At 33.2% G+C, this 25,037-nt stretch overlaps 1 protein-coding gene across 1 annotated transcript in view; it reads left to right on the top strand.

Annotated features, from left to right (window-relative positions):
• LOC118201270 (RPA-interacting protein A-like) overlaps nt 1–22,188 on the top strand; it is a 69,785-nt gene extending 47,597 nt beyond the window's left edge. Inside the window, exons 4-7 of the mRNA XM_085815321.1 lie at nt 2,171–2,279; nt 15,078–15,141; nt 20,283–20,420; nt 20,675–22,188. Of these exons, the coding sequence (XP_085671447.1) occupies nt 2,171–2,279; nt 15,078–15,141; nt 20,283–20,420; nt 20,675–20,704 (341 nt within the window). The 3' untranslated portion in view covers nt 20,705–22,188. The remainder of the gene's footprint in view (nt 1–2,170; nt 2,280–15,077; nt 15,142–20,282; nt 20,421–20,674) is intronic.
• The last annotated feature ends 2,849 nt before the right edge of the window (nt 22,189–25,037 follow it).

Genomic DNA, 25,037 nt, shown 5'->3' with positions numbered 1-25,037 from the left:
CTCCCTAAATTAAAATTTCTAAGCTGTGAGACAAAAATAAGATCGCTTTTGATAATGGCTCTTGCTTCCGCACTCATTGTAATAGAAATAAAAGTTAATCTGCTGCCAGTATTTCTTTTTGTTCATAGCATTTAAATTACACTTTTATTATTACATATTAATTATTACTGATATCATTAACTTTAATGTACAATAAATAGTGCTTACCTGAAAATGTAGCACAGATGATGTGTTCAGTGAACAGAACTAAAAATATGGTCACGAAAATCCTTAAGACAAACGCACGCTATGCAGACAACAAACTCCTTCGTCAGTCTCTAGATACTGTAGAATGTGAATCCATTCACCACAGAATATAGTTCAATGATTTTGAAGTACCACATCAATAAAAACACATTAAAAACTGTTAATATTTTTAATAAAAAAAGAAATAACTAAAATTGCAAGCTATTAGCATAAAAGAACCATTTATTTAGAAAAGTTTACTGAAACACATAGCAGTGAATCGGGGGGGGGAGGTCAGCATGCAAGAATACCTCCTATTAAAGAAGAATTACGTGTGCAAGGTCAAGAAAGGTCAGGGTGGGAAAGACTGTGAATTTCTTGTCACATTAAATGTCTGCTGCGACGTGTATGTGACATCCGTACAACATTCACATCCACATCACAATGTGACGTTGTACCGTGGTCACAAATGTAATGTGGAGAAAATGCAACTTTGAGAGGTCACTGCAACATCATAGCAACTGAGTGTGCTGTATGGGTATCATAAGCATAAGAGCCAGAATTGTACATGCCAGCTCTAACATCATTGTGGATTTAGTAAACTGATGCATCTGATTGCTGGAGATAAAGTATAATTATGCTCACTATTAAGTATTCACTTTCATGTTGTACTGTAATCTCTTTTCAGGCTTCTTCAAACTAATCTAATTACATTCAAAAAACATTTCGAGTCTCTCAACCAGTTATATTGTTATTCTAATTTTGCATGATAAAGCAAAATTAGTGGTAATTATTTTCAGGTTATTATTCTTAGTCATTTCAGAATTATTCCTCCTTTCTCTCTATAGCTGTTTAATGCCATTTTCTCCCTTATGTCAGGAAAATCAGGAATTGCAAAACTAATTAGCATTCATAATCTAATACATTCTTATTGTATTTTTAACCATTTTACCTGTAAAGCTCCACTGTTTCATTATTCAAGAACTGCAAGATGACAGACAACATGCGACTTATTGCATCAAAATAATTCCTGTATATGATAACTTTAGAAAAACATATTTTGCTCTATAATTAATTTTGTAGAGTAGACTTTTGTAGACATTAAAGTGCTGTCAATTGCAATAAAAAATTTCTGGCGAGTTTCATATGTTTGAGGCATCTTTAAAGCTAGAGCAATGGTTTTCAACCTGTGTTTTGTCCCATGCACCCTTTTCACCATTGCTAGAAAGTCATTTCAAATTCCTTTACAAAACTAGAAATTACATATACATTTGTTTAGATTATTTTTAGCATGTTTTTGATAAATTAAACAACAGAAAGTCTGAAATTATTGATAAACACCAGACCATGAATCTTAAACGAAAGTAATTTTTGGAAATTCATAAACTAAAAATTTAACAGCCCCCCCCCCCAAAAAAAGGCCTGACCACATCCCTCCTAAAAGTATAAAATTCTCTCCCAGAAGGGTTCCCCCCTTTCTTGCTTGAGAACCCCAGAGCTAGAGTTTAAAACAGGAATTCTAATTTTGCAGATGTGTATTATTAGCACTTAGTGAAATATCTTCTGTTTTCTGTACTGCGTGAGAGGCAAAAAGTGAATTATAATGAAGTTCTAGTTCTCTTGATTTATACTATAAGTTGTTTTATTTGTAGAAAAAAGTTTTGGATTCCTCATTTTTGGATTGACTGATTTCGTATTTTTGAATAGCTCTGATTGTCATTTTATTCTTTGTCTGTAAGAATGTTCATAATTTATTTTAAATATTTTCTGTGTTTAATTTCATAAAAAATATTTTTTAGATCTTTATATTATTTTTTTTTAATTTCCAGTAGTATGCTGTTTCTTTTTTCCCTTTTCTGAAATAAATATTAAGAAAAGCTTATAATTGTGCTGAAAATTGTTTCCATGATAATTTTAGAAATTTACACTAGTTTTCTTTAATTAGAAAAGATGTTGTTGGAGAAAGAGTATGCTCAAAATGAAGAACTACGATCTTTGGAATCTGCAGTTAACTGGTTGGAAAAAGAGGAAGTTATTTGCCCAATTTGCAAAAAGTAAAATTATGCTTAAAAATTAAATGTCATTCATGTGAAGCTGTTTATTTTAAATACTGAACTACTTATTGGACTCCTAGTATCTTGAAATTTACATAAAATTACTGTTTTCTTGTTTGATACAAAACTTGTTTCAAGATTATGTTTTTAGAATGCTCTGAATATTTAATGTACAGGATGGTCAAAAAAAAAAAAAAACTCCCTGATATATGAATTCCCAGTCTGCTCAACCAGTCGAAATGAGATTTCAAATATTGTTACTTAAAGGTTTGCGCTCAAGATTGATATGGTGAAAAAATTTCAAAATTTTCGAATGGCATCGTCCAATTTTTCCTGCACAAATTGATCAGCGCATTGAAAAACCATAAATGGTGTTGGAATGATACATGTATGATGAAAATTGGCAGCATAAAAATTTGCAAAGAAGAGCATTGTAAAAGACCAATGGCAAGACAGGAGGTGTGTTGATGCACTTTGCATAATTCACAGGAATAGATGGTAAAAGCACCATTTGCAGAACACCGTGTGCATTGCTTGTGGAAAACCTTTAATAAGCAGCGTGAAAAACAATTGTTTCTTCAGTCAGGCATCAGGCATTCAAATATTTTGACAAAATGACAGTGAAACGGTGAAGTGAATTGATTTAGCTGTTTTATCTGAATGGGGAAAATGCTGCTGAAACAGTGCGAGTTTATCTGCAAAATCTTAAGACAGGGCCCATGTGCTGTATAAGCTGTACTGATTAGTAAAAAAAAATGTGAAGAAATTGGATGCATATGTTCTTTTTGAAGTTGTGGAAGTTTATAATATGATTACTAAAAGTCCATTGGTACTGCGAGAAGTGTTGACCGCAGTTCGTATATACCAAAAACCACAGTCTTCAAGCTTCTGCATGCTGTTCTGTGAATGTTTCCTCATCAATTCCAGTACATACAAATGTTGCAACCTGCAGATGAGCAACAGTATATCGACTTCGTGAATTTTTTTCTCGTATGACATGATGAAAATGGCAGGTGGCCACAACAGATATGTACAGATGAGCCACATTCCTCCTTAACTGGGAATGTAAACTCTAAAAACTGCATTCACTGGCCTGACGGAAATCTTCACAGTGTGGCACCAGCTTAAATTGCCCTCAAATTACGTTTAATTATACGTGCAACTAAAGTGAATATGTTTTGCAGCATCGCAAGCACATTTGTTCTCAGTCCTTATTTCTTTGAAGAGGTACCTTCTACAGTTACAAAAACATGTCCATCGCTAATGCTCGGTATACAACAATCTTACAGAGTTAGGTAATTCCATAATTGCAGTAGCAAAGTGTCATTAAAGACATTGTATGGATGTGAGATGTGGCTTCTCCATGTATTGTCACATATGTTCAACAAGTGCTGCAGCAGCACTTTGGAGATACAGTTATCTCCCATAATTTTGCAGTTTCGTGGCCACCACTGTCCTCCGACATTGCTGAATGAACTGGTTCTGGGATTATCTGAAATCAAAGTATACACATGAAATGTACAGGATTTCTCAGAATTGAAAGATGCCATAAAACATGAAGTTATACAGATTCATCCTGCAGTGTGACATTAGTCATTGTTTATCAACAATCTCCCGCATATAGTGCATTATCATCTGTGAAGGTGGGTACATTGAAAACTCGTAATTTCAATAAACGTTTTATTTTTCTTTCTTGTCTTGTGTTGCCATTGTTCTTTTACAATGCTTTTCTTTCCAAATCTTTAATGTTGGCAGTTTTCATCATACGTGTATTGTTTCAGTGTCTGTTGCATCAGATTCTTCTATTTACAATAAAATTAATGTAAAATTCCTTACCTGCTGCATCTTTAGTGTTCTCGACGTCAGGCTTCTAATAATCACGTTTTCAGTAAGAGTTTTTATTAGAATTAACATTCCATCTTGTCTTTTAATTATTTATTGAAATAAAACACTATTATACACTATTTACAAGGTAGGTAATAATTATTTTAAGACAGTACATTTTAATACTGAGTCTTTACGCTCCTCCGAGCGGTTCCAATCTCCACTCGTATTCGGAGCTCAGTTACAGAAAAAGTAAAGAAAGAGATGCCCGCCATCTAGTGGCAAGAATGTGGCATCCTCCCACCTTTTGATTTTACCTCGGTAAGATGGGAAAATCAAAACAAAATTTATCAATAATCAAACAAAAATTCAAATACAACTTTCACAAATATGAAAAGTAACTAATGCTCTAAATTAATACTTACAAAGAAGGATTACACATCTAAACATTTTCTGCATTACATTCATACCATATCCAGATAACATGTTCCAATTGATTACTGTTAGGACAATTAAATTTCTAAAATAGTGAAAAGAAACAAAAATTAGTATAGCTATTTAAAAATATGTAACAGGTTTTACAGTTTTACATCCATATCTAGTTTGATAGTTCATATCACTGTCACACTTATCGGCAGAGTTCTTTCTGTTCATGGTGAAGTCACTAAATAAGTTAGGTCTATCAAGTTCGAGAGGATAAATACGTTTCACAGGTCTTAGGAGTTCACCCGTAGCAGTTTTCACTTTGACAACACGTACTTCGTTGTCTTTCCCAGGATACATTTCTACAACACGACCTATTGGCCAATCTATTCTCTTCTTCTTGTCACTGCCGACAAACACCAAGTCATTTTTGTTGATAGTCCGAGTAGGTCGTTTAGATGGTTTTTGCACTAGGATAGCTAAATGTTCATCACAAAATCTTTTGCGAAAGTGTTCTCTTAAGTTCTGCAAGAACTTGTATCTTTTTGTCAGATTGATGGTATCCAGGTAGTCTAAGTCTGGTACTCCGACGTCGTGGACATCTTGTAGAAACATTGAAGGAGTTAGTGCCGTAAGATCATTTGGATCTTCTGAAAGGTACGTAAGGGGTCTTGAGTTAATCACTGATTCGATATCACAAAGTATAGTCAACATTTCCTCGTAAGAGACACAGGACTTTCCGAGAACATTTCTCAACATCTTCTTGACTGTTTGTACCAACCTCTCCCACCAACCGCCCCACCATGAAGCAGTTGGAGGATTAAACTTCCACTGTATTCTCATACTAGTTGAATGACATTTTATTTCTTTCCAATCTATTGATGTTAACAGATTTTCAGTTCCAACGAAATTAGTGCCATTGTCGCTGTAAATAATACTTGGACGACCTCTTCTGGCAATAAATCACCTTAATCCCAAGATGAATGCATTTGTTGATAAACTTTCTATCAGCTCAAGATGTATCGTGCGATAGACTGCGCAAGTAAAGAGCAAGATCCATGCCTTTTTTTCTTTCCTTAAATAATGAGGACCGGCTACATCGACTCCGGTCACTTCAAACACCAGAGCATCTCAAACTCGATCTTCAGGAAGACGTGCTGGAACAGTCTCTATATTCTTTGCGCTATATCTTCTACAGCGAACACACTTCATAAGAACTTTATGTACTGTTTTTCTTCCTCTCAGGACCCAGAATTTCTGTCGAATATTGGCTAGTACGAATTGCACACCAGCGTGGGATAGTCGCAAATGGTAATCTAAAATTAACCTATGAACTAAGTCGTAATTTGAGTGCAATACAATTGGACAGAGAAAATTTTCTTCTTCCTCTCTTCTAGTAATCTTGGTCTTTAACCGAATAAGGCCATCTGAGTCAAAAAAGATACAAAGGTTGCTAACTTTAAGTTCTTTGCCAAATGCTTCTATCTGTATTATCTTGCATATTTTCTTTTCTACAGTTTCTATTTCAGGGACCGTGAGTTCTCCTGATTGTTTAGAATCTGGTCTTCTGCAGTTGTTGATAAATCTGCATATCCAAGCAGTTATTCTTAACATTTTATGGTAAGATGAATATTTCTCAAAAAAATGTTCTACCCTTTGCTTATTTAGTGCAGAAATGACTGATTTCCTTTTTTCTGAATTCACTATTTCCATGTCCGGTATTTCCCTTTGTCTAGGCCATTCTTCCTGATTTTTCTTCAGCCAGTCGGGGCCCTCCCACCATCTAACTACTAAAAGTTGTTTAGTGGTGCAACCTCTTGATGGGAGGTCAGCTGGATTTTTTGTTCCAGCAATGCGTTTCCACGTTTTTGGATCTGTGAGTTTTCTAATCTCCCTGACTCTGTTTTCCACAAAGACAGCCCAGACAATCTCTTCCCTTTGAATCCACATCAAAACTGTTGTAGAATCCGTCCAAAAATGCGTTTCCACATTTTGCCATTGTAAACCATTTAAAACAGTAGAGCATAGTCTGGCACCTATCGTGGCAGCTATCAATTCCAGACGAGGGATCGTAATAGATTTCACGGGAGCTACCCTAGACTTCGATGCCAACAGATGAACTTCAACTCCAGAATTCGTCACAGTTCTCAAGAAAACTACGCATTACTACTGCCATCACAGAATTTGTAAATGCTGCAGAACTTCCTATTGTCCTTGTTGGAATGTATCCAACGTAGGAGGGATATTTCTTTTAAGAGAAAAAGTCTTTTATACCAATTCACAAAATTTTGTTTTGTACTCTCGTCGACTTCAGTATCCCAAGAAATTCCTGTTTTCCATAGGTTCTACAACAATATTTTAGAATACAAGAGAACAGGACTCACAATACCAGTAGGATCAAATATTTTGTGTGTTACAGCTAGAATTGTTCTCTTCGTTATTATACCCATTTCAAAATCTTCTAGCCAATTCAGATTCAAAGTTTCTTTCTGAGAGTTCCATAACAGACCCAATACGCGTGAAATAGTTTCCTGTTTCAAGTTATCTCCGTTATGTAACCAACCTCGAAGATTAAACTTTCCTTCATACATTATTTCTCGAGATTTTTCGATAAACTGGATCATCTCGGATTTTTTGTCAAAACTGGCAACAACGTTATCTACGTAGAAGCTACGCAAGAGTTTAGCTATCATCTCCGTATCATGTGAGGAATTTTTCATGTACTTTTGTAGGTGGAATTCTATAACAGCTGCCAAAATGAAAGGACTACTCTTAACCCCAAATACTACTCTAGTATGACGAAATATTTTCGTTTTCTTTTCTTCCACATCATCCCACCAGAAAAACCGAAGCCAGTCTCTATCTTGAGGCTTTACACTGATCTGTAAGAAAGCCTTTTCAATGTCTGCTATAGCAGGAAACTTGCCTTCCTGAAATCTCAACAAAAGAGAAGGAATTAGTTCTATCAAATTTGGTCCACACTCCAAACACTGATTTATAGAAGGAGACGATTGTTTCCTCGCAGACACATCAAACACCGGTCGAATTGGTGTTGAGCTATTTTCTTTGATCACCAGTCTATGTGGCAAATAATGTCCATAGATAACCGCTATATTTTCTTTAACTTCTTCGATCACTCCTAAGTTACACCAGTCATTAAAAATTGCATTGTATGAAGAAAATAAATTTTGAGATAAAAGTTTCTGGGTGGTAGATTGTAGACGTTTCAAAGCTAAATCCTTGTGGGTGGAGAGTGGTACATGATTCTCCGCCTACGGAAGTGCGACTTCATAACGCCCCTCTTCGTTTAGAGATACAGAATTTTCGAACTGCAATTTTGCTTGTAAATCCCTTTCCTCTCTAGCCTTCTGTGTAACTGGATCTGTTATTCTGATAACATCAAGTCTCCACAGTTCTGACAGCGTGGCATCAGAAATATGTAAAGATAATGAAAGCGTGGAAAAGGAATTTTCTATTTCATAATTGTCAGTGTTCGCTTTCCCCATGACTGTCCACCCAAGTCTTGTACTTACAGCAACTAATCTTCCCCAAGGAAGAGCTTCGATTTTACCTGTAAATAAATTTGCAGCAACGTCTGCCCCTAACAACAAATGAATCTCTTGGGGGTTCTCCTGGAATAATCTGCAATTTCCATTTTCAAAAACATCACTGACGTAAATTCCTCTTCTTCTAAGTTCAATAATCCAGTGTATATTTTTGATTTTAGAGACCGAAGAACATATTTTTGCTTTCATCTAATACATTGATTTCGCAATTATACCGTTTATCTACGCTACCCAATTTTATTCTATAACGTTTATGTTTTTCCGAAACTTCTATGCCACCGAAAAGTCTGTGGGTTACACTTTGTTCACCTAAGCTTCTTAATTGTAACCTTTCTGCTGCATACCTGCTTATGTATGAGTTTTGACTTCCGGTGTCAATTATCGCTCAAACAAATTGGTTATTTGCTCTTCCATATATGCGAACTACTAAAGTTTGCAAATATACTTTTGAACATCCTGCTTGATTTGAAAGTACTTTATTTTCTATCTCTTCGTTTTTTTTAAATTTCCGAAACCTCGACAGAAGGATTTTGTTTATTACCCATAATAGTTGCATGTTGTTTTTTACAAATAGAACAAGTTATTTTTGTTCTGCAGTTTTGAGCCAAATGGTGTAATTTTAGGCATTTATAGCAAGCACATTTCCTTTTTAAAATGTCCCTTTTTTTCTTGTAATGATAAGCCGGAAACGAAACTACAGTCATAAATCTTGTGGAATTGATTACAGAAGACGCAGTTCATATTTTCCTCCCTGCATTCGGATTTTGTAAACAAATTTGTAGCGGTCGAAATCTTTGGTTTATTATGTCTATTTGAGAGACCATATGCGCTTTTCGTTGCAGGGGGGGGGAAGAAGACTGTCACCGATCGGATACTTTTTGCTGTTGTGAAATCGTTGACCTTGTGCGTTCGCGGGATGAAAGTTCTGCGTGTAAAAATGACATTAAATCTTTTATGTTATAATCGGTGCCAACATTTTGTGTTCTATGAAATTCAAGCGTTAATTCTGAAGGCAATAACTTCAAAATCATCGGACACAGCAAAGCGCTGTAAGATTCCGATACAACATCTAACGCTTCGAGACATCTAATCTGTGTTTGTACTTTATCATACAAATTACGAAATGTTTTTATGTCATTCACATTTTTTAATGATTCAACATTCAGCAAATTATTCATGTGTGCATTAATAAGAATGTCTCTCCTTCCAAAACGGTCGTGTAAGATTTGAATTGCTGAATCATAATGTTTCGGCGATAACGGAAGTCCTTGAACGCAACTAGCAGCTGTTCCTCCTAAATATGCTTTCAGGTAATTAAATTTGTCTACCTACTTTGTTCAATGATTCGTTATTATGTATTGAGGACTCAAAACTATTCCAAAAAGTAAGCCATTGACTACTGTTCCCATAAAATACGGGAATCGAAAGTTTTGGTAATTTAACATTAGGTGTATCTTTTATATTTTGCTGAGTGTTCGGTACATTTAAGTCATGATTAAGTTCCTTAATCCGTTTCTTAAGCCTGAATTTCCATAACGTTATCTTCTCGCGATATTGTTCTGTAATTTCGAATTCATCGACACTCAGAATTGGTTCAACTTCTACATCGGCATTAGAGAGTGTTTTGGTTTTAGTATTAAGCTGTTCTAACAATTCTTCGAGCTCATTAATACTACCTTCAGATTTATTTAATTCACTTTCGATTTTCTTAAATAGTTTTGTAACGGCAGTTCTTAAGATACTTCTTTTCTTTTTTAATTTATCTACTTCTGGCATTATCTTTCTTAGATTCAAACATTTACACAAAAAATATACGTCTCATGAAAAAGAAATATTTAACTCTTACTTAGAAAGCAAAATTATTCTTCTGCTGAATATTTCAAGAACAAGTATTAAAAATCTTCAATTTTAATATTCAGCTTTTGAATTCACTTTATTAGAACTTTTCAAAAAACCTGGTGTCCCTGTTCGGGCGCCATAAAAATGTTGCATCAGGTTCTTCTATTTACAATAAAATTAATGTAAAATTCCTTACCTGCTGCATCTTCAGTGTTCTCGACGCCAGGCTTCCAATAATCACGTTTTCCAGTAAGAGTTTCTGTTAGAATTAACATTCCATCTTGTCTTTTAATTATTTATTGAAATAAAACACTAATATACACTATTTACAAGGTAGGTAATAATTATTTTAAGACAGTACATTTTAATTCTGAGTCTTTATGCTCCTCCGAATGGTTCCAATCTCCACTCGTACTCGGAACTCAGTTACAGAAAAAGTAAAGGAAGAGATGCTCGCCATCTAGTGGCAAGAATGTGACAGTGTCATTTATGATTTTTCATTGTGCTGATCAGTTTGTGCAGGAAAAAAGTTTTGCCTTTCAAAATTTTTTCACCGTAACTCTGAGAGCTGTGTTGTTTTATGTCATCACAATATTGAGTGCATACCTTCAAATAACAATATCAAAAATTTCATTTTAATTGGTTGAGTGAATAGGCCAGGGTTTCATATATCAGGGAAGTTTTTTTATGACCTCACACTATACTTTATTTTGCATGAGCCATTGTTTCACAATAAATCAGAGTGTGTACAGTACAAAGTCCAAAGTCTATAATAATCTAATAACGAAACCTTCAGATCCCAGGCCAAATGATAATAATGATAGCAATAAAAAAAACATCTGAAATGGTTCAGATTTTAAATTACGTTCAAAGGGGCTTTTTTTTAACGTTTTGTGTGTTACCTTTATTTATTAAATATCATGTTCTGTGTACTCAAACTATAAAATCCAGTCCATCAGCAATGTCACAAAATAATTTTAAAATAAGCATATCTGTAGAATTTCTGATACGGAATCTTGCGCACTGGAGATAAAAATGTTTTTTTCGTACAGTGTTGCCATTGCTCACTTTGAAATCATTTAGTTTTTTAATAAAAAATTCGTCAAGTGTTACAAAATCTGAAATCAATAATAAAACAAATTTCAAATTCAAATTAGGGCTTCCACATACCCATATTGTATGGAAGATTACGTTATTCAAATTTTGATGGTTCTAGGTACATTTGTTTTATTACAATACGAGAAATATATGTGTAATGCAGATTCTTCATTATTTAATTTCTTTAAATGTAAGACAGGGTGATAATACATGGTGGCAATGATTTGAAAATCATACAGCCTTTTAAAGTTTTTGATGCAAAATGGCAAAATTAGTAGTCCTTCAGGGCAAATCTACCTTTTGACTAAAAAGTTTTAAAAAAAAAAAATCTGAAAGCTTTGAGATTTTACATTATGCCCAAGGGGACGTTTTATAACCTTTTGTGTGTTACCTTTATTTGTTAAATATCATGTTCTTTGAGCTTAAATCATAAAATTCAATTCAGCAGCAATATAGCAAAATAATTTTAAAATGAACATATCTTTAGAATTTCCAATATGCTGTCTCGCGTGCTGGAGATAAAAATGTTTTTCCCTTCGTACAGTTTTGCCATTGCTCGCTTTCAAATTGTTGAGTTTGTTAATAAAAAATTCGTTGAAGTGTTACAAAATATGAAATTGATAATAAAACAAATTTCAAATTCCAAATTAGGGCTTCTAGATACCCATATTCGGTGGAAGATTATGTTATTCAAAATTGGATGGCTCTAGGTACCGTTGTTTTATCACAGTATGAGAAACATACATATATTTATGCAGATTCATCATTATTTAATTATTTTTAATATAACACAGGGTGATAATATTTGTTGGCAACTATTTGAAAAGTGAACTGACATTTTTCAATGCAAAATACAAAAACAAAATTAATAGCTCTTCTGGAATAAGTGCCCTTTGGGCTAATAATATAGTAAAATTTCCCCCCAGGAAAGTCTAGGAGTGGAAAATATAATAAAAGCAGGAGTGCATGATTTTCCCCTGGTTAATTGAGATTCCTGCATGCCACTTTTAAATACCTGCTGGCTAGAACTGCCATGATAGTCAGTAAGAATGCACTAATTAAGGTTGGCAAGACTTTGTGCTGTGTATTTAGAATAAGATGCTTCAGGTTCACATAGTAAGAATAATATGCAATGCACAATGTTAATACTTTTAAATATATATATATTAATATTTAATTGACTATATTTATAGTCTTCAAACTTATATGTAGATTATAAAAGTAAAACCTTATTCTTTCTCTGAACTAAAAGGTGTAGTGATTGTAAATAATTGATTTAGAACTGTTTTGAGCAGCTAAAGATAGAAATAAATATTGCAGTATTGTAAAATGAAAATATGTACTATGATACATTACGCAGTATTGTACAAAAATATTACAGGGTGCATAGCGATCCTTACAAGTGCTTTAACTCCTTATGTTTGAAAATAAAATATAAAGGCTCTTGTAGAGGCTACTTTTTCTCTAAAGCACTTATTTTTTTTTTTTTTTTTTTTTTTTTTTTATGAACATGCATTTTCCTCCCCATATTAAAGCCAAAGTTAAATAAACAACTTTTCTTCCTTATCTGGAACCTCAAATGGTGAATCTTTATCCCAGAAATAGTTTTTCTCCCCATTCTCTGCATTAAGGTAACCTTTGATGTGCGCAACTATAAGCAGGTGCATATCATTCCATTGGTGAAAGTATTGTGAAAGGGGTAGAAAATTCCGGTATATTCTGTATTCTTTTCCTCCCATCCAAGACTACAGAGGTTTCAATTTCTATCCAGATTTTAATAATTTGCATTCTCATTCCACATGTTCAGTTCATATTCGTGTTTATTATGATCGTTATGCTTATATTATGAGTATATGTATGAATACAGTCAAAAGTCTTTAATCCGGACCTCAAAGCTACAAACATTCGGCGCATGCGTCAACGCATACTAAACGTGCATGCGTAAACGTATTATGCGCATGTGTTAATGCATGTGCATAATACGTTTACGCATGCGTGTTTAGTGTATAACGGACGGTATAATCTAAGCTAAAACTATCTAATTATCTATTTCAGTTAATGTTGCATATTGCGTTGTTCATTAATCTTTGAATTGGATCCGGCTTATTATTTTTTGCAGACTGTTAGAGCAATTTTATAAAAGTAAGCTTGAACTTTCGATTATGTCAAAAAGAATTGCCGATTCTGGAGCTGCCAAAAGCATCTACAAAGCGAAAGCATATTTTGATGTCCATCAAACAAAAAGTGGAATTGCTGCAAAAAATGGATAAAGGCATATCCTTTGATTTTCTAATCATTTCGAAATATGTTTATCAATTTCACGCTCGCTGCTCTGCGGGGGGGGGGGGGCGCAGTGAACTGGAAGTTGATCTGTCAGCACTATCGTTATCTTCAGGGCAGATGTTTTTATTTTATTCGGCTTATAATTTCTCACTAAATGTAGTATTTCATCTCGATGTACTCCATCTTTGATATGATTTAAATCAAATTCTTCGTCATTATAAATATCACGAATACACATCAAATAGTTTTCTGGTTGCAATTTTCTAATTTCGACTATGCATAATGTATGCTTTACGCATGCGCGCGTTGAAAGAAATGTTTAATGAAGTAAACAAATAAATATAAAGCTTTTTTTTTTTTTTTTTTTTTTTTTGTTAATTTTGATACCATTTAGATCATAATTGCTCTTTATTTCATAAATTACGGTTTCATAGTTTTAATCTTATAATTTCTGCATGCCATCTTACCAGATTTAAACTGATGATCTATAATATGGAATCGCCGAAGTCCCGACGAGTCCAGATTAAAGACTTTTGACTGTATTTATAATAATATATTTTCAGTAACTGCTGAAGTATAAATATACTTCAAAACTGTGTAAGCCTGTTTTAATACAGATTGATTTTCTAAGGAATAATATTCTGAATGGCCTATGTATATGTATACTCATACATCTTTTTGAAAGCGTATCTGTATCTGTGTACAGTAAGACCCCGCTTAACGCTGTTTCGTTTAGCGCTGTTTCGGTTTAGCACTCTTTTATTTCAACCCGGGGATTCCCCGAAATATTATGCAGCGATAGGTTTCAAATACATATCCGAAAGAGTGTACTTGTATTTCTTGTTTGGTGCGGTATTGTACAGACATATTTTGAAGGGGTAAATGTGGAAGATGTCGAAGAAATAATTCAAGAAGCAGCGGCTAGTCTTTCTAATGATGAGCTCAAGGAATTAACTGAACAAGAAGAAAACAAAAATGTTCACAGCAGTGATTCAGAAGAAGAGCAAAAAGAACTTTCGATGGTGTTTGTAAAAAGGAGTTTGGCTACCATAACTGAAATAATGGATCAATTCATTGAAAATGATCCGAATTTTGACAGGAGCTCAAAAGTAAGGCGTATGTTAGAGGTGCTCTATCCGTTTATGAAGAACTTTTAAGAGAACAACGCAAAAGAAAAAGGCAAACAACATTAGATGCTTTTGTCACAAAAAGGCAGAACACTGAAAACGCGGAAGGCTAACTAAATATGACTGAGAATTTTATTTGTTTTTTTTTTTTAAGAATACTCGTTTTGTTATTTATATTTTGTTTTTATTTTTGCAAGAAATAATAATGTGGTATTAATTTGGGCTTTAAGAAATAAATGTTTGGTTTTATTTTTATTAAAAAAACATACTTTTTAAATTTAATACCTAACCAATTTCCTAGCCATCTTCCCCTAACCCCAATATTTACATGTAAAGATAGCCTCGTTTAGCGCTGTTTCGCATTACGCTCTACTTTGATGGAACGTATCCCCCGCTTTAAGCGGGGTCTTACTGTATATATGTGTATGTACACACATGCACATATATATTTCCCTTTCTTGTTTTGGAAAATTCCAGTATTTTCTACCTTTCGTTCTTCCTTTTCCCCTTTTTTAATCTTTACTATTTTTAGTTATAGCCAATGAGGGAAAAGATATGAATTAAATTCCTTCTATGGTATCAATACTTACTAAGAAAATAATCTAGATTCTAACTTAAAATTCTTTTGTTAATTTCAGATGTCCCTTACATCAATTGCATTCAGTGATTTTTTGCCAGTGTGGGCTGGAAATAGATACTAAAGTATGTATATATGTTTCTGTATTAAAATATGACTAAACTTCATATTAATAAGAACTAGATATGAGACTTTGGAATTTAATAACTGCTTCTTTAGGAATGGCAGCCAGCTAGATGTATAAGAGTATATTCATGCAGAAGGACTTCATAGCTCAGCATTCCACACCCTTTCTTGAATTTCACTATGCATTTTATAGAGAAGGCTTACATAATATTGCCCACTAATTAATGGTTGTGTTTCTTTTTTAAAAACCTATGAAGAGAATCCCTTAACTGTTCCCAAAAACTGTGGCCATTATCTTTTTTGTTGGTAGCTGCACCTTTGCTTTTCTTGGTTCTGTTTTGTATGCCTTTTTTATGTCTGTTGATTCCCTCCTTGATGCAGGGTAATAATATTGGAAAATTGTTTCATCACCAGGTAGGATAGACTCTATGAAGTTTCTTTGATTTGTATTTAAAAACTGCAATAACTGTTCATAGCAAATGACATGTTTCTGTTTTTTAATTGCTGAAAGAAACTAGGGAGCCCATTTTGCAGAGACTTGGTTAATGTGAAATGTATATGTAGAATGTGCAAAATATATGTTTTAGATTGATCCAATTTTACTCATATCTCCTTGATTTTTAATCTCCTATCACTCAATATTTCATCCTGGACACGAGCAATATTTTCCGATATCAATGCTTTCAGTGGTCAGTCTTCACAAGAATCATCTTCTAGGGATTTTTAACCCATTCAAAATTGTTACACCCATTTTTTCACTGTAGAATAAGAAAGAGATAATACTTGCTCTTATTTCTTCGAGATTAAGGTCTTCAAAAATAAAAAATTTTGTCACAGAAACTCAATTTTAAAAATTTTATTAGAACGAATTACTATTTATTCATTGAATAGTTAAAAAAAAACCGCACAGTTTTACTCTGCAGAACAAGTTTATTAAAAAATGTATTATATATATAAAAAATGACAATGAAATAAGCAATATCTCTTAATATAAATATTAATTATCCTAATAAATAAATTAACCAGCTTCCCGTTGCAAAATCTTAAGAATTCAAACAGTATAAAAGAAGTTAACTTTGTTTCCTAAAAAGAAATATGCAAAACTTTTCAATATCTTAAAAACACTGAAAAAAACAATAAATAACATGAAAAAAACACAAAAAACTCTGCAAAGGAAAGTATAATTAATAATAGTTTATCTCATATTTTCAAGAGTCCTGTATACAAAGCATTGAATAAAAAACTGTTGCCAAAACCACATGTCTGTCTGTATTAGCTTATGTGCAGCACAAACGAAAGACACACCACACAGACATACTCTTTCTTTTATTATATGTAGAGATTGTTGCCATTGCGTGTCTCCAAGAGGAATTCATTACCAAATGATTTTTTATTCATGAGGCCAAAAGTATTTGCATCAACATATGGAAATTAACTATTTTGTGGTGATGTTTCACATGAATAGGAGTGGCCCCCAGTGGATGAACAATGAAATCTCTGAACACTCGTAGTTCGGACCTCGGTTTGATTCTAGGCTAATAGCATGGCTGCATGGCATTCTCGTGTTTTTCCCTGTATGTAAATTGTGTATACAAGCCAGTTTCCCTTATAAAGTCTTCCATATAAACTTCCCTCTCCTTAAGGAGATAACTCTAGTGTGCTTTGCTATAATCAACTAAAATCAAACCACAGGAGTAAGTAGTCATGTTAAATAGTAAACATTCATTTATTAATTATTCAGTGAATGCAAGTTCTGACGTAAACATTTAATTATATATACAAATGTGTGTAAAAAATATGTAACTATATATGACAATGAAATACACTGACTACCAATAAGTATTTGGACACCTGTGATAGAGAAGAAAAACTAACTTTATTCAAAATCAATTGTTGGTAGATCCTCCACGAGAGGTAATTACAGCGTGGACCCTCCGGGGCATACTTACCACAAGTCCTTGTATGACAGCTAATGGTATTTTCTTCCACTCGGCTTGGAGAAGACATAGGAGTTCCTTCACCGATTTCGCATGGCAGTGCACCCCTGAATTCGGTGATGCAACTCGTCCCAGAGGGTTCTCGATAGGGTTCAGGTCTGGACTCTGGGCAGGCCAGCCCATTCAATGAACTCCATTGACACCATACCAAGCCTTGGTTAACGTCGAAACATGACAACTGGCATTGTCGTCCTGAAAGTAACAGGGGTCCAACCTGTAAAACTGCCACAACGTAGGAAGCACATTGTCATCCAAAATAGTGCAGTAGGCATCGGAATTAAGCTTACCATAAATGGGGACCAAGGATCCCAGCCCATACCAGGAGAAACACCCCCAGACCATAATTCCACCTTCGCTGAACTGGACTGTTGGCACAATGCATTCTGGCAGGAGATGTTCTAAGAGTAGACTCCAGACCCTGCCATCCGAACAGTAAAGGGTGAACCTTGATTCGTCACTCCAAAGAACCCGTTTCCACTGATCTACGGTCCAATTTAGATGTGCTTTGCACCACATTAACCTAGCAGCGCGTTTGGACATTGTGATCAAAGGCTTATGGGCAGCAGCATGACCATGAAAATCAAGCAGATGTGCTTCCTTATGGATGGTATTCATTGAAACAATACTCCCGGATACCTGTTGAAACTCCTCGCGGATGAGGGCCATTGGTTGGGTGCGGTTCTTCCGAATTTCTCTGGACAGCACTCGTCGGTCCCTATCTCCCAGTTTCGTTGGTCTGCCGACTCGGGGCACATTCCGACAATCACCACTCACCTTCCTCTTCTTAATCACATAGGCCACTGTCGATTTTGGGTACTTCAGATCCTTAAGGATCGGCCACATTTGTGATACCTGATAATTATACCTTTCTCAAAATCAGAGATCTCCGTATTGCGAGGCATTTTGCATGCGACTAAAGCCAATGTTGTTTCCTACACAATATATATCGGCGGAGTCTTTGACGTACCTTAGGATCGCAGATATCGTCATTTTCACAGGTGTCCAAACACTTATTGGTAGTCAGTGTAAGCACTATTAAAATTAGTAATAGCCCCTTAAATTTTTTTTTTCTTTTTCTTCTCTCTGTCTTTTTTTTTTTAATCATGACCAAGAAAACTGCTACGTAGGTGACAACTGGAGGAAAAATCACAACTAGCTTGAAGGTTAAAACTTTTATTTTACAAAAACAGGAACACTACACTACCATATTATTCATTAGATAAAATAAAGCTTTGTGAAGAGACATGATTTAGTTGGACAGTGCAAATGACAGAAGAGTCTAGTATGAAGGTCTCCAAAGCTCATAAAGTGTTTGAAGGTGGCTTGATTATTTTGAAGCACTTTTGTTTTAATCCTGCATAGTGATTGGACAAGAGTTTTTGCATTGTTTTGCATTGTTCTGCATAGTTAATGCAGAAGTAGTGTAGATGCTTTGAAGAGGGTCGTACTTTAATTGAAAGTTAGAAATTTGAAGGTCTATTGACAATTAAGTGTCTTTCAAATTTTCCGTTGTCTTAAAATGTGCATATTGAATCTGTAAATTTTTCAAGTACTTAACATATCAGCTAAAAATTTTAATTGCCTTATACCATGATGATTTTTAAATTTGGTTACCAACCTATTGAATATGTGCACTCACATTTTTAAATCCATTTCTTCTCATGAAATTCCTCATTTCATCACCTTAAGCCATTGCATTGGACCTGTGAATGAAAGGCCCTTACAGTGATACTATTTCGCCCATTCAATCGTTATTATCACTTTTAGCATTGCCAGTTTTTTTTTTCTTTTTTCCTTATTCATTGCACATAAAATGTCAAAATCCTCAAAAAGTGTTTTTTCTTTTATATGTATAGTATGCTATTGACTTCTAATGCCATAATCCTTGTATAATTGTAAGATGAACACACCTTTATCCATTTTGTTTGAGTGACATCAAAACATGCTTTTATTATGCAGATCCTAAATTAGAAATTCTTTTCAACATAATCGAAGATTCAGACTTTAATTCTGATTAGGTGGCTGTATTAACAGCAGCCTAAAAAAGAAAGAATAAGCTAGATCTTATTAAAAAAATTAAGGAAGAACATAATTAGCTATGCTAACTGAACGTAAGTTCCTCTGAACCTGTCTTCCTTCCCACCTGCTAAGCAAACAGAAAACAATAGGACCAACATTCCATTCTAAACAAATATGTTTGTAACGTTTTGTTTGTAATGATTGTAGAGGCCTAGCATTCTTCAATCTGACCAGATAGAAAAATGCTAACCCCCTACAACCACTTGAGGGCAGAAAGGGAAATTCTGGGCCATCTTCAGTCAATGTAAAATCATTGGCCAGGATGCAATTCTGTAGTCAGCAGGTGTTTGAAAGTTACATGCGTGAATCTATTAGTCTGGAGAAAAATTACATTTATGGCACATCTGCTTTTTGTTGAGCATTCTGTTATTTTCCTAAAGTTTGTAAAGGGAGTTTTTTTTTTTTTTTTTCCTCCCCGTGGTGATTTTCTGGATATTGGACATCCCAGTTTCAGCCTTTATAGTGTATTATTCTTGAGTTTCGATAGGAATCTATGGGAAATAGAAGATTAATGGGTATAATTATTTATAAAAAATAATTTAATAGTCTTCATACATTGCAGGTTATGTACAGTTGTGGATAAAAACAGTTCCTAAATACTGTGACATCCATCCATCATATCACTGCTGTTATCCAATGTATTTCCCCTCATTTTTGTATTCAGGATGGAAATTTTGCTCTTCTCCAATGGTTTGTTATAGTAACTTAATTTTTTTTAGACAAAGCTTAGTTAATCTGGAGGTGACTGTAAATAGGTAGCCAATAAATAAATAAAAATATGAAAAAGACTTCCCAAAAAGACAATCTTTTCATGTTCAGTTTCCTAAATAAATCAATCTGAATCATATATGCATGGTTGTGTTAATGCTGTTAGTAATCAAAAACAATTGTTATACATGAGATTAATAACAATAAAAATTTTATGAAGTTTAAAATTTGATTAGATTGGATTTATTTTATTATCCATTAAAAAGTTTAAATATATGTCTTTATTCCATTTTTTATACTGAGTTTATTTGATGTGTATTTTGTATTATTTTATGATAATTATGAGCTTTATTCAGCAAGATGGACTCACACTCCTAAACCTGAAAGAAGAACTTTATAGAGGACTAGAAACTCATGATAAATCATGTTCTGTTATTCCTACATTTTTACTTCTGCAATATTGTGATGTCAAGAACCTTACAATTACGTGTGAGGTAAGATATGAAAATTATTTTTTGTTGTCATTTTTATCACACTGGTTGAAAATTTTCTTTTCTTTTTGTGTATGTTATAAAAATTTGTTTTACATGTTCTAAAATAAAAATTTTAAAGTATCTTTTGAATACTTAAAAATTATAATAAAATATACTTGTTTCTGGAACCTTCTAAAAATGTGTTTCATTGACCAATTTTTTTACTATTATAGTTATTATTATTAAATATAGTTTTTTTCTCTTCCTTCTTTTAGGTGTGTAATTTTATGTATATAGTCATTTGATGGACAAATGTGCTCGATTTAAGGTGCAAATTAAATATTAGTTTGATATTTTTCTTTGATGTATATTTTATATTTTAATATTACTTTGCTTTAATTTGTCTTTTTTGAAAGCAAGTAATATTATTTGATATGTAAATGTAAAGATTGCTACTGCCAAACATTCATTGTGATTTTTTAAACAATTACACTGCAAGAAAATATGCATTTTACTGTTGTTCTTTAATGTATTTCAAGGATATATGATTCAGAATACATAGTTAAACATTCCCCTTGAGTAGTGGCATAACCATCTTTATCTGGTCATGAAATTTTTTTGTCTCTTGGTATATATTAGTGTATAATTTAAAATATTTTGTTTTCTTACTCTACTTAATGACTTAAATATCATGTTAATGAATGGAAATTTATGAAAATGTAGACTAAAATAAGTAATTATACAAATTTAGCTACTAAATGCTGTTTTAGTTTAAGTCTTCATGAGCAGATCCAAAAACCTGTGACACTCAGATGGTTGAATAATGCAAATTTAAACAGCATGTATCTGTTAATATGCAGATGTTCAATAAATATATTGGAAATTATTTTGGAAATTTGGAGACAATAACTTGGTTATAAATGAATGTAGATAGTAGTGCATTTATCATTTTCTGTTGTAGAATAAATACTAGCCTCTAATTTCAAGATTCGCCCGACTGTTATTGTGTAAACATTTGCAGATATCACATGGTGCCATTCATAGTGATAGAAATTCAAAGCAATATAAGATAAATCACATTTGTAAAATTAATTGTAGTATATTCTGCACTATTATAATTCTATTCTGGTGCTTCACTTACATTGCTGCTACTGCAGTGAACCTGAGTGTTGTATCTATCTAAAAACTCATCATCTCATTGTGAACAACTTCATGGATCTATAAGTAAAATATGGATTCTCTCCATGAATCCAGCAAGTGGAATATTACACAAAAATGTGATCTTTTGTGGTACCAATGAAGCTAAGTGCAGTATTTGCAAGCCTTAAATAACATGTCCCATATGAAGTGCCACCTGTTTTGATAGAATTGTGCCCAAGAAAAGAAAAGTAATATATAAAAAGAAAGTTGAATAGCTGGCTGGATATGCATTGCAGATTTTTTATTACATATATGTTTCCATTACTGTATTATGAATATGATTGTAATGCTGTATGCCAGAAAATTATATGTATTTTATTCATTAGAGCATATATTTGGTAAGTAATACTATCTATTACAATTATCATAAAGCAACAATACTGCCAGTGCTTTGTTACTAATTCACAAACCTTTGTAAATAAAAAAAATTATATGTTAACTTTTAATTTTTTATTGCTAATGTTAGTCATGTGTATAGTATCTACTGTATTTTGTATCGTAGTGTAATAGATATTAAAAATTATTCATCTTATAAGCAAACATTGTAAACTTATGATATCAATAAACACAGTATGCTATTATAGTTGCATTTTCTCTCGTGTTGCTGTATACATAGTCAAATGAATAAGATATGAAGAGAAAATTATAGAGCAAGGTATCGTGGTTATTTAATGCCTAGAATTCTTTCTCAATTCCTTCTAAAAGCTCTACTCACAAGAAGGACTGCAAGTGCATGTAGTAGAGTTGATATAGATAGCTTAATAAAAATTCCAATATTTTTTCTGAGTTAGTGAATGATGCTTTCTTTCAAGTACTTTGGATATTTGAATTTTCAACTGCTTCATAGCATTCAAAATTTTCACACTTTTCTATAGGGTATTGACATTGGTTAAATGATTAATTGTGATGCAAAACACTCTTCAGAACTTCATTCTAATCATGTATTTGCCGGAAATGTAAATAACATACAAAAATTAAGCAAAGTGATATCTGTAATGCAGAATCTTCTGTATTTCTTGCTTATTCAGTAAATTTACACAGGGGGACCTTTCTAAATGAAAATAAACTTGTAGCTGTATGATTAATGCTGCGAATACCGACTACTTTTGTTCTTTTTCTGGTTGCGATCTACGTCTGCATTTTTCCGGTTGCATCTACATCTGCATTTTTGTGGTTTTACTCATGCAAAATGTAATTACAGGCCACTTTCCCATATAAAATGTTACTCAAAGACATCCTTTCCAAGGTAGGAAGGTCGGATACGTTTCGTTAAATTAATAAAAAAAGCTTAGAGTTACACATTAAAATATTTATATAGACAGTAAATAAAGCATGATAGCAGAGATATCCTGTACTTTTAGCTCTGTAGCATTTTTCCTAGGCGGGGCAAAAACTTAAAACTGCCGCCCTCACCCATCTTAAGTTTCTCTAATCTAAAAGAAATATACATAACAAATGGTTTAGTTTCTTTACTTATGACAAAACACCTGCCTAAGAGGAGAAATCGCTGAGGACTTTCTAAGAGTAATTGGCTCATATGCAAGTTATGCATGAGGGAAACGACAGAAACACCCATACAGCCCGCTAATTTGCTTGATTCTAACCCCCAACCGAACTGCTAGTGTTTTACCTCTCAGCCACTGGTGGCCCGACATACATACCAAAAGTTACATAATTAAAAACCCATGCGAACCCTCCTAATGCAGTTTCTTCTCCAGTGCATTTAAATAATCAAATTTATATTTTCCCTGAAATAGGGATTTTTATTAATATTTGCAACAATACCTACTCATACTAATAAATGATACTATAAATAAAACGATTTAGTACTAAATACTAAAATAGTTCAGAACAGTACGAAAAGGGGAATCGCACACTACTAAGTAATAAAAAATATTATTTAAGCAAATTACAAATAACTAATGCAATGGATTGAATAATTTTATACCAATTTCTCGATACTAACAGTAACCCAGCACGTTAAAAATTCATTTCACAATAACACCTTCATGTAGTCTACTTAAGAACTCTACTATGGTCCTCACAAAGCCCGATAACATAATAAATATTTACATATTCACACAAAAGACTATTTTTATACTGTAATAATCAAATTTACATTTTCTCTGAAATACGCAATTTTCCAATATTTGCAACAATAACTAGCCCGACCAATGGAAAATGATTCAGTACTAAATACTAAAGCAGTTCAGCATAGTACAAAAAATAGAACTGACACATTACTAATTAATATCTTAAACAAATATATATAAGTTACAAATCACAAATGAATTAGATTCAATAATGAATACTCCAAATTCTCTAAAATAACAACTTTAACCTGGCACTTTAAAATTCCATTTCCCTGTAACTCCTTTATGTAGGCTACTCAAGAACTCTACTATCGGCCTCACACAGCCTGATAACATAATAAATATTTACATTTTCATACAAAAGTCTATTTTTGCTCTGTAATAATCAAATTTACGCTTCCTTTGAAATATGTAGTTTTGCAATGTTTGCAACAATAACTATCCATAGTAATGGAAAGTAATTCAGTACTAAATACTAAAGCAGTTCAGCACAGTACGAAAAATAGAAATGTCACATTACTTATAATAGCTTAAACGAATATATACAATTTACAAATCACTAATGCAATGAATAATCAAATTTCTTTTTTTCAATAACATACTTAAATAAGTAAGTCCTAACATTCAATCAAATATGCACTTGTAATAAAAATAATCTTTAGTTACAAACAATAGATAACATAAGTTGGGACAATCGATGAGCTAATTAATTACGTAACTAACTTTCATTAGCTATACTTACCTAACCTAACGCTCTCTAGTTCTTACCTAACGCTCTTAAAATATTACAGAATTAAAATTTTACTCTGCGAGCCTTTTGCTATGCAAATAAATCTATGGCATCGTCATAATTAACTTGATGTGCTGTTTGATTTTCGATTGCCAGAACTGTGTGACTTGATAAACGCTGCTGCCTCATGGATGATCTCGGATAGTTTTTATTAAGTTTTAATTTGCTAAAACTTCGCTCACTTGCAGATGTAGTTGGAAGCATAAAGTAACTTTGCAGGGCAATACAAATATTGTAAGACCTCCTGAAAATTATAGGTGTAGATCTGTCGCAAGAGATAAAAAAATTCTAGCCTTTTTTATGTCGACGAATAACAGTGACGCTTGTTGTTTAAAAACGGCAAGTTCCTGGCAGAACTCAAATGCGTTTAGATCTCGCTCATATTTTCATGCAAGATCTGTTCCATTCTTTTGCAATTCTTCAGTTGACATATTCACTATTTCACGACCAATGAGAAATTCGAATTTAGTGTAGTAGCGCTGTTTACCCTCGTTTTAATTTCTGATAAGATTCTATCAAATACAATTTTCATTGCATTAGAAAATAGCTGAACAG

Source organism: Stegodyphus dumicola, chromosome 4 (genome assembly GCF_044657685.1).
Source record: "Stegodyphus dumicola isolate Sdum_Otavi_A_Nest chromosome 4, ASM4465768v1".
Taxonomy (NCBI): domain Eukaryota; kingdom Metazoa; phylum Arthropoda; class Arachnida; order Araneae; family Eresidae; genus Stegodyphus; species Stegodyphus dumicola.
Note: the sequence above shows the minus strand (reverse complement) of the source record. Positions and strands in the feature narration are given on the sequence as shown.